At 33.3% G+C, this 10,877-nt stretch overlaps 2 protein-coding genes across 2 annotated transcripts; one reads left to right on the top strand and one right to left on the bottom strand.

Annotated features, from left to right (window-relative positions):
- The first annotated feature begins 4,120 nt into the window (after positions 1 to 4,120).
- On the top strand, positions 4,121 to 7,380 carry LOC107840023 (protein WHAT'S THIS FACTOR 9, mitochondrial). The gene is made up of 3 exons (XM_016683722.2): positions 4,121 to 4,787; positions 5,455 to 6,301; positions 7,136 to 7,380. Exons 1-2 carry the CDS (start codon positions 4,320 to 4,322, stop codon positions 6,253 to 6,255), a joined length of 1,269 nt encoding a protein of 422 aa, XP_016539208.1. The 5' UTR covers positions 4,121 to 4,319; the 3' UTR covers positions 6,256 to 6,301; positions 7,136 to 7,380.
- Positions 7,381 to 9,560: 2,180 nt separating this feature from the next.
- On the bottom strand, positions 9,561 to 10,872 carry LOC107840024 (chlorophyll a-b binding protein CP24 10A, chloroplastic). The gene is made up of 2 exons (XM_016683723.2): positions 10,362 to 10,872; positions 9,561 to 10,195 (listed from the first exon to the last, which is right to left on the bottom strand). Exons 1-2 carry the CDS (start codon positions 10,583 to 10,585, stop codon positions 9,646 to 9,648), a joined length of 774 nt encoding a protein of 257 aa, XP_016539209.1. The 5' UTR covers positions 10,586 to 10,872; the 3' UTR covers positions 9,561 to 9,645.
- Between the last annotated feature and the right edge of the window lie 5 nt (positions 10,873 to 10,877).

Raw genomic sequence — 10,877 nt, 5'->3', positions numbered from 1 at the left:
CTTCTTATCATTTTTCTTTTTGGTTTGTTATTTATTTAATATCAATTATTTTGCTTTGTAGTATGTGTTTATTTTTTCCAATGTTTGAAGATATAACTTTCTGTGTATATATTTTCTATGGTGTATTTGAAGATCTAACATTTTTATGTATACATTTTTTTTTTGAATTTTTTTTTATCAAAAAATTGAACAAACAAGCATGTTGCAGTCGAATAATAAAGCAGATGAAAAAATCAAAGAAGTGTGACAGTCAAAAAATTCAAAGGTTTATATTCTCTCTCTCTCTCACTCTCTCTCTCTCTCTCTTTACCTCTATTCAAATAAAAAATTTAAAAAATGATTCAAACTTTTCGCCTTACATTAAAATATTATCAAATAGACAAAATCTTCTTTTCACCTTTTAATAAATTATAGTCACCAACAAATATTTAATTATTTACCTAAAATTTAGAACTTTTTTACCATACCTTTTACGTATAAATTTTTTTAAAATTCTTTTTTCTCCAAGGACAAACGTTCACAATTTTTTTTGTGGCAAAAAATGATTGCCGTGTGTCTGAGTTAGAATACTTTGATTTTTTTTGGATTCATTATAGCTTTAGAGTTTTCTTTGACAAATAGATTCTTTATTGAGGTTAGATTTTTGTTTAGGTTTAATCGCAAATGTGCTTGTGATTGAGGTAAGTTTTCTAAAATTTTGGTATGATTTTTATATTTATAAAAATAAATTGTCATATACTTTGATAGATAAACGATTGTTAATTAAGAAGTTTTTTTTTGTGATTTAAGTATATTCTTGAAATTTAAAATAATAAGTTATCATGTATTCTTGATAGATTATCGCTAATTGAGAAGTTTTCTATGATTTTTATTTATAGTAATTTATTAATATAATAGATATAGATATATCTCTAAAAGATCAAGTTCATACTTTAATCGTAAAATATGATTTAATTAATGTATCTGTTAGAGAATTATTTTCATAAACCTATTTATTGACATAAGTATGTCATGAGAACTTGCAAACCCGATATCATATATGTGTCAAATCCAATTCAATATCACCTTCTTGAATCAAAGTAGAAGTGGATTAAATGATAGGGTGCAATAGCCACCTTTTAATTGCTGAATTTTCCTTTACTTTATTATAGTTTAGAATGTGTTTTGATAGGCTTTTGGCCATAAAAAAAAAATGGAGTTAAGTTGAAGTTGGAGTTATAATTAGAATTATAGTTTTAGTTGAGTTTGACTATGAATATATATTTTGTGAGAGAAATGAGAATGAAAAAAGTGAATACAGGTTGAGATTTGTTTCACTTTTTAAAGTTGTAGTTGGAGTTTGTACGGCCAAACATCATTTCTTGAATAAAGTAAAAAATATTTTCGAAAAGAATTGCTTTCTCATGGCCAAACTTAGTTTAAGTGTATTAATACGAACATAATTTTAACTTTTGATATTAATGAAAAATTTTGTTCACTACATTAAATTTTGCTCCTTAATTATTAGTATGATAGTGAGTTATCATGTTCCTCTTTAAACACACTTTTTAGGTTAAAAAATTTACATTCATTTTTGGCAAAAAAGATAATTTTTCTCTTTGCTGATTATCATATTTTATCCATCAATATGAAGATGCGAAGAAAATAATACGAGATGCCATACTATTTCAAATACAATATTATATATATTATTTAAATAGACATATGTTTGTTTCAACGTCAGTTGATACTTTTAATATATAATTTTATTGCTTGATGCAAGGCACACATGTAACACACGTACACTAACCTAGTTCAAAAAAAGAGTAAGAAGGAGTTGAAGCATAGTCAAGTATGTAGGCTGATGGTTAAAAGTAAACACAAATTATAAAAAAAATTGTAATGTTCTACTATTAAAACTGAAAATCATATTCTGAATTAAAGTCAACCAATAATAACAACAAATGAAATGTAATTCTTAAGTGAGGCTTAGAAGAATAGAGTATACGTTGACCTTACTCCTTTCTTGAAAAGGAGAAACAGAATAATATCAATTCATTCTTTTAAGTACCAGCAGTCCAAGAAAGTCGCCAAAATACACAATGTGCAAGGACTTTTTCGATTTTTTAAGAATACAAGCATAAAAAATAAGTTCAACTAATCCAATAGAAAAGAACGACAAAAGCAAGCTCTGGAACATAAGTAAACAAACAATAACCATTTTAGATAAATCCGAGACTGTCTTTCATACATCCATAACAATCAAGGAAAAGATATTTAGCTAAGTACATAACGCATTTCAAGAGATAAATTGGACAATTACATGACATAACTAATCTTCTCAAGACTTAAAAAGAAAAAAGGAAGAAACATTGACAAACAAAATTAAGAATTACCTGCAAAATATTTACTTGTTTTTCGTTTATTTAAGTACAAATGTCACAAAAGAATTCATCGAACATATCATCTATGAGAACACCCTCAATTAGGACAATTCAAATCTCATCATTTTGTAGTAAATCGACAAATCAACATGTTTGATAATTGTATATGACCATCCAAAAGCATAGAACTAAACAAAAATATTAACCAATTAAATTCAAAACTGTCAAATCTTTTTAATTCAAAAACAAAGAAAATAATTAAAACTCCCGAACTCTGGAACACGTACTCAATTCTCTGTCACTTCGATTTCCACCACGCATTCATAACAACCTAGAAAAAGATATCTAGCTAAGCACATAAAGCATCTCAAAATATAATCTTATATTTCGAATTTAACAAATAAGTATAATTAAAAATTTAACTATAATACTTACAAATAATATGCCAAAATATAGTAAATTAACATAATCAAAGCTAATCAAAATTAAGTAACAATTTAAAAAGAAAGAGAAAGAGATAAACCTTTGATATTTTGGCTACTTCATTCGGCATCAACATGCTTATTTTGTCCAATTTTTCAATTCAAAATTCTAAGCTGGAAAAGAAAATTATCTAAAAAAGGAGAATTCGTTGTCAATTATTGATTATACATAATTAATATATAAAGATATTAACTAAAAGAAATTAAAAAAGGCAAAAAAAAAATGATGATGCAAGAATATGACTTGAATCATCAAAATCAAAATATAAGAGGAAAAAAAGTAGAAGTAAAAGAAGTATACCTTTTTTTGTAAATTTTAATTTGATCCATCCAAATATTACTTAAATAGAGTTATAGAAATTCTTTTTTATATAAAGTAAAATTTTAATTGATTTAGAAGTGTTAAATATTATGATTTCTTACCTAGATTAATAACCAAAACTAAAAAAATATAAATCAAATTAAGTGCAACTTTTTTTTTACCTAAATTAAAAAGAATACATTAGAGCCCTTTAACATAGAGACAAAATATATCTATGCAATTTCTTACATGCTCTTTCCTTTAATATTTTGCTTTTTAAATTCTTTTTTTTTTTTTAACGTGAGTTTCTTCTTCGTTTTTTACTTTTCATGTTTTCTTTCTTTTATTCCTTTTTTACACGATTAAGTGATTTGTCGATTAAGGAAAGTTTATTAGTTAGAATTAAAAGAGGAAAAGGACTCTTAAAATTAATTAGTAAATATTTTTATATTTTATAATCAATTAAAAAAAAGTGAAAAAGACCGTTTTGTCTATTATAGATTATTTTAATGAAGGGCAAAAAGTTCATATCACTTTTTTAAGGAGCTTCACACTTTTCATATATTATAGATATAGATTATAGATTATAGATATAGATTATAGATATAGATATAGATGTCTGCTTCGCTAATTCAATCGTGATATTTGCTTAACTCTCGAAATTATATCAGCGTCACTTAAAATAGAATAAAAGAAAAAATATTATAAATTAAAATAATTAAAAATTTTAATTATTTAAAATTATTATTAATAATAATAATAATAATTTATTTCACTATTTTTATAAAAAATTTAAAAATTAATGCTTAGCATATTGGATCCGTGTTGAGCACGGGCCTATCGTCATTAGTTTTTTTTATTGAATGATAAAAAATTTAAATTTTTTAAATTGAAAGATAAAAAATTTAAATCAATTTTCTAAGATATTCATACTTAATAATACTATATATTATAGATAGATATGAGTTACAGTTATAGATTATAGATATATAGAAGTGTTTCAAAATAATTTATATATGGAGTGCTTAGAGCTTAGTGTTATTAATCCTTTCAATTGCTCACCCCCTTTCCTCAGTTCTTGATTCCTTTCCTTCTGCAAAACCCACTGTCAATTACCCTAGCCCCCATACCTTATGCAGCACAATTTCATACTCAAAATCACAAACCCCACATATGAATTTGTTACAAAAATCTCTACTCTCAACCCTAAAATCCATAGCCACCAAAAACCTTACTTTCCATTACCACAATCTTCAACAACACAGAACCATAGTAAAAGTCCGTTTAAAATGGGTGAAAAACAGAGGTTTAGACCACATTATCGATGTCCAAACAGACCTTAAAGCAGCTTGTTTACTTAAAGATGCTATTGTCCGTTCACCAGTTGGTTATCTTACTGCTAAGTCACTAACTGATTCACAAAAACTTCTTGGACTTACTGTTCCTACACTTAGGTTCATTAGAAGATACCCTACTCTTTTTGAAGAGTTTCCTCACCCAAAGTATCAATCTTTGCCTTGTTTTAAGCTGACCCATGTTGCTAAAATTCTTCATGATCAAGAACTGAAGATGTTTGATGATAATCAGAGTGATTTGGTTGTAACGGTTTCTAAAGTCCTTATGATGACAACTAACAGAATGGTATTGTTTTAATGCTTTTGTTCAATCATTTGGTTCCATATCTTGTTGCTGTAAATGTTGTTAGCATATCCTACTGCTTGCTAAAAAGAAAAAGATTGGAGCTTTTCTTGAGGAGTTCTGTTAAAAAGGTGAAATTGTTATATGAAAACAACAGTAAAGGTTGCTTTTCTTGGGATTATTGCCAATTGAACGTAATTATACTTCTTTCGCTGCATTTTATCTATCATTTATCCAATGTAGAGGAGCCAGTGAAAAAAAAGGCAGCCCGGTAAAGTAAAGCTCCCGCTATGTGCAGGGTTTGGGGAGCGGTTGGACCACAAGGGCCTAGAGTACGCAACCTTACCTTGCATTTCCGTCAGAGGCTGTTCGCCTGTTACCATAGGTTGAACCCGTATAGTAACTTTACCCGTTAATCCAAGGCTAATGTGGAGGAGCCAGTGAATCTCTATTAATTCCAAAATGCTTTATAACTGTTCGTGGTTCTAGTATATGATAGTTGTTGGTGGAGAAAACTGGACCAGTTTGGCTTAGTTGTGAAGACTTCCTGATGTAGCTTTTAAGTATCAAGATAAAATGCCGTTTTGTGTACTGCTGCTTTTTTTTTTCCTCTGTACGTGGAGCTGTTTCTTCCCCTCCCACTTGTCAAAGTTGATTTTAATATTTGCAGGTGGCGCTGCAATCATTACATCCTTTGAAATGGGATTTGGGATTGCCTGATGATTTTGATAAGAAATTAACTAAGGAATTTCCAGATCATTTTAGGATAGTTAAGGGAACAAACGGGTTGTCTTGCTTAAAGCTTATTCAGTGGCCAGAAAAGTATGCTGTTTCTGAGTTGCAAAAGATGAATGATGATAGCAGCTCTCCGGCGGGGTATAGGGAATTTAAAAGGGGCAAAGCTGCATTGGAATTCCCCATGAATTTCCCTAGGGGATATGGGGCACAGAAGAAGGTCAAGGCATGGATGGATGAGTTTCAGAAGCTGCCTTACATCTCACCTTATGAAGATTCAAGGGGAATCGACCCCAATAGTGATCTTATGGAAAAGAGAGTGGTTGGGGTTTTACACGAGTTCTTGAGCTTGACACTATACAAGAAAACGAAGAGAAATTACCTGAGAAATCTGAGAGAGGAATTATACCTTCCACATAGATTTACTCGAATATTTACTAGGTATCCAGGAATATTTTACCTCTCACTCAAGTGCAAGACAACGACTGTGGCATTGAGAGAGGGGTACCGTCGTGGGAGACTTGTAAATCCACATCCTCTAACACGCCACAGGGATAAGTTTCATCATGTTATGAGGACTGGTTTAATTTACCGAAGCAGAGGAGTGGACATTTTGCCGCAGCTGGAGAATGTGCCTGATGAAGAAGAGATTGAATCGACTGATGAAGAAGAGATTGAATCGATTGATGAATGTGATGGAACTTCTGATGCAGAGACAGGTAGTGATGAAGATTAGCATGCCTTCAACAAAGGGAATTTCATAGAGAGGAAGATCTCTTGAGGTACATTTACATCTGTTATTCTCTATCTTGAGATGTTATATCGGTGTTGATTGAACTGGGTCTATGTATATAAATGTCCGTGTGTTATGTGAAAATGAAATCTCTACTTCAAGATCTCTTGTGGCATATGATGGATCAATATTGAAAATGGACAACTCTTTTGAGTTCACTGAATAATCGTTGTCGCTAGAAAGGAAATTTTTACTTCTATATATAACGTCTATCTAGAGGGTACAGTTACATTGCAGCACATACAATCTGAGTTCCTCCATCCATTTTAATTTGGAAAGCAGGAAGATGGATCTGAAAAGCAATATGGTCACCGTGGACATGGTAAATTTTGAGAATATTCTTTGAAACTGGTTACGTCAAGGTAAATTTTGAGAACTGTACAACAAAAGAAGGATATTTTAGTTACATAACATTGACAATTATAATCATATCATACAACTAACAACATAAAAGATGGTTATAGAAAATATTGTTTTTTGATAGAGAAATTAATAGCAAATATCTTCCTAGTCAAGTATATTACGTAGAGCACAATTCTACATGGACTCAACCATTAAGCTGCTACAACAGTTTTCCCGTCTATTTAATTGACTGTTTAAACTTTTATGGTTTGTGTGCCTTTTGATGATGTATAACTGTTAGGCAAGGTATTTCATTTAACTTGATCTTGTATTTCAAGATTGTCAGAAACATAGTTCTTACAGCTGTTTAAGGAGGAACATATATCTGTTGGAATGCTGGATACTGTTTGTTTTTTTGGTTTCACCCTCTCCCTTTTTCTTTGGGGAATAAAGTCTTATTTGGGTTTCTCCTAAATTACAGGAGCAAGCATTTTATGTGACTCTTGGTACCCTATTAAGTGGATCAGGATGCAAAGATATCCCACATTGCCAGAACAAGAAGTGGAACTGTTGGCTATAAGTGATACTTCCTGTCGGAAAAATATAAGATATCTACACCTTGTACTTTGTAGTATATACTAAGATGAAAAAATTCTTTTCTTTTCTGAAGCGGTAACATAAGCAAAGAAATACTCATGAATAAACTATACTTTATTCCTTCTCCAACTACTCTTTCTTCCTACAAGCGTTTTTAGCTGTCATGAATCTTTCGTACACCTTCACCAATGGATTCTATATCATAGTTGCTGTCTCCCGATATAATTCGTTTTCGACCCATCAAGAAAACCTGGAAAAGTTTCACCAACTGTGCTTTCTCCAGTAAATGATGCCAAAACTGAAACCCCAATTGAATTGAATATGCATTACTGAAATTACTCTGTTCTCTTTTTATACTTTTTGCTTTAGTTCCTTCAAATGCCGGGAATCTTGATTTGTTTCTAGCTTACCCTGCATTTCCTACTGTGCTGGATATCAATCAGATTCGCGAGATTTCGCCCATCGGTACGCATTTCTTTTCTCTTTGTTAATTTTTTGTACTTGTTTGATTAATGACTAAAAATGACAAATTATTTAGTATTGGAATGAAATGGACTCGAATGGGGTGGAATGGATATGTATATATGCACAGCCCCGACTAGTTTTGGAGTTGGGCATAGTTGATTGAGTTTCAGTTATTTGATGGGATTAGTGAGAATGCTGCATTATTTTCAGTTTTCTGTTTCTTCTTGTGGATAGAGTGACTGAATAGAGGGTGCCCGGTTTGGAGAAGAACACTGAAAAGTGTTTTCCAATTTTCCCATGTTCAGTTGGTCAAAATTTTTTGGAGTTTACTTTCTCTGGGAAAATGAGTTCCTTAAAAATGAGGAAAATGATTTAGTTACCTGTATCTCAAAAAAAATAAAAAATGAGTAAAATGATTTCCCTAATGGAAGCCGGAAAAACAAGTTCCACAAGTGGGGTTCCACGTTGATTGTATCCTCTCCATCCTCCAAGACACCTATCTCCTACCCCTACCCCTACCCCCTACCCCACATAGTATTTGTCTGGATTATATACAAATGCGTTTAGGTTAATATTTATTGCCTATGTACCGAACACAAGACAATAAGTAAGAAACTTTCTTATTTTCTCAGAAAACATTTTCCTTCATTACCAAACTTACCCAAAATCCAGGAGTGTTAGCTTTGACAATCAAAGACAACTTCTTCTTGGGCATTTCCATGAGAGGCCAATCACGCTTGGTGTGTATGTTTATGACTTGCTTCATCGTTCCATGATTGATACTGAATGTTCATCTGTGTTGATTTGATGGTCCTTTCCTACTGAATGCGGCATATACTAAAGTTCCTCTTTTTAAAATCCAAGTATTTGGATAAATTTGGTGTCTTGTTATCAACTTCTGATTTTCACACTAATGCTAATTTAACTGATGATCATTCTGAACCTTTTCCATGTAGCATGTTGGTTGAGGTCGTTACTGAGCAGATAGGTGAAGTGCTTAATTTTCAACAGTGGCTGTTACCCAAGTTGCTGGCTTAGTTATGCTTGTAATCTGAACTGGGAGGTTCCAGAGAGAACTTTTAGCTGCAACAGACAAAGGTTCAGGAAGCCAGTGGTGGCTGAAAATACTTTGGCAACTAGAATGACACTGATCAAGCTGCAAAAACGAATTGGAATAGCAAATATGGAATGACATATGTAGTAGGGGATGCGGTTTGTAAGGGGGAGTTCTTGAAGGCTACAGGGAGTAACGCTGTTTCGCTATTAGTCTATTACTAGGAAACTTTCTGGCACCTTGATCAATTTTCTCCCTCCATCTGCCTCCTTCAATGCTAAATTAGGAAATTTTTTTAAAATACAGATCTGAAGAGTAGTACTATGAGCTTTTGGTTTCTTTCCTTGCCAAGGCTAAATGATATGGTTTGTTACATTCAGGATGAATGCAAATTTCCTGTATCTGTGAGCAAGGGTCCCTTTGTCCATATGTTCATTGGTACGATAGTCCTTATTCTGTTTGAATGATCTTTGGTCTTATAACCCAGAAGGCAGCAACTCACTGAGAACACTGCCTCCCTGGTTCAGTTATGTTCTTGTGAAGGGTTTCTGCTGCATTTTGATAATATTTTCATTTGTGACTGCAAATTATGCTCATTACTGAACTGGGTTCTTCAGATGTTAAAGAGTCATGATTCTCAAATCATTGGAATTTTAGCTAGCGTAACTCTGCCTCTGCTTCGTTACAACTGTTATACTGTCCTACTTGCGCCAGAGCAATACATTAAATGTTTTTTTGAAGTATACAGATTGTGTAAGATAATAAACTAAATCAAAGGAAGATTTTGAACTTTCTCAAGGGGACAAATCCAAGCTTTAGTTTCTTCTTTCTACATCCAGTTACTCTTTACAACGAAATGTTTAATATGAAACCACTTACAAACCAAGAGCCCCCAAGGGTGTCTTGCCTTGCCCGGCCTCAAAATAGAAAATTAACATGGCTAACATGGCAAGTCTAGCATGCTTGATCTCAGCAACCTTTAATCTCTCAAGCTTCTCCGTGTCAGGGATGTAAACACCATCCTTTAGTGTACCAGCTAATGACAAAGGATCGAAGAATTTGCCGCCTGGGTAGCCCTGTTCACCAGTGAAGTTGGCGAAGTTCTCAGCAGTCTTTGACCATGGAGTGGCCCATTCTACAGACTGAGAGTCGGGGTCGAAGAAGTCGACCCACCTTTTGCTCTCAACCCACCCCATGAGGAGAAGCTGAGTGCCAAGAAGTGATCCAAAAGAAAAAGGTGCAATAGCACCAGGGTCAGCACCAGCCTCGAACCATGGAATGCCGCTCCATGCTTGACCAACAAAGATGCCAACTACTGCAGTCATTGCCCATCTGCCATGAATGAGCTCAGCTTCTCTGTACCATTTCAAGAATGCAGGGTCCTTGCCAAGACCAAGTGGGTCAAAGCCATAATCACCAGGTAGCCTGCAAGTTCAAATATGGTTAAGCCATTGCAGATAGACGAATCTAGAGCAAGTTAAAGGTTCAGGCTTTCTGCTAATAACAACATATACATGTTCTGAACACGCTAAATCCTAGATTTATCTCTAGGGGGTGGGGTTTGAGGATCGGAGATATAAAGTGAACTTACGAGCCATCAAGCCACTCAGGGTCAACCAAATTGCCACCAGCTCTTACTCCAGGAAGCCAAGATTTCTTGGCAGCAGCAGCAGCCACCACAATGAACCTCTTGGGAATGGCAGCACCACCAACTCTGGCAGCAAGGGGAGCACCCAACAAGGCCTGATTTTTCTTGCCACCAGTCAAGAAAGAGGAGCTCAAACCATTAAGCACTGGAGCAGATGTTGTAGCCATGTTTATTTTGTATGTATCCAATAGAGTGATAGTGTTAACGTGCAATGCAAAGTTTGTGGATGCTTGTTTCTGGTGTCTCTTCTTTGAATTGAATGAAGAAGTGAGATATCAGGTTATAAGGGTATGAGATCAAAAGGGGATCTTGGAAGGGGCCAAGTAGGATAAATGAAATCTGCAAATCTGTGGTGGATAGATTTCGGACCAATGAGGTCTTGAATTACATCTCTATGTTCTATATTTGTACCATCCACGTGGACACTTCCCCTTTAGTTTTGATTCTGTCTTAGTTGTT

This window comes from Capsicum annuum, chromosome 8 (genome assembly GCF_002878395.1).
Source record: "Capsicum annuum cultivar UCD-10X-F1 chromosome 8, UCD10Xv1.1, whole genome shotgun sequence".
NCBI lineage: Eukaryota > Viridiplantae > Streptophyta > Magnoliopsida > Solanales > Solanaceae > Capsicum > Capsicum annuum.
This window is presented reverse-complemented; position numbering and strand designations above follow the sequence as displayed.

Coding starts and splice junctions, on each gene's coding strand:
- LOC107840023 (XM_016683722.2), top strand. CDS start 4,320: ATGAATTTGTTACAAAAATCTCTACTCTCAACCCTAAAATCCATAGCC. Junction 4,788..5,454: donor TGATGACAACTAACAGAATG/GTATTGTTTTAA, acceptor TAATATTTGCAG/GTGGCGCTGCAATCATTACA.
- LOC107840024 (XM_016683723.2), bottom strand. CDS start 10,585: ATGGCTACAACATCTGCTCCAGTGCTTAATGGTTTGAGCTCCTCTTTC. Junction 10,196..10,361: donor CCTGAGTGGCTTGATGGCTC/GTAAGTTCACTT, acceptor TTGAACTTGCAG/GCTACCTGGTGATTATGGCT.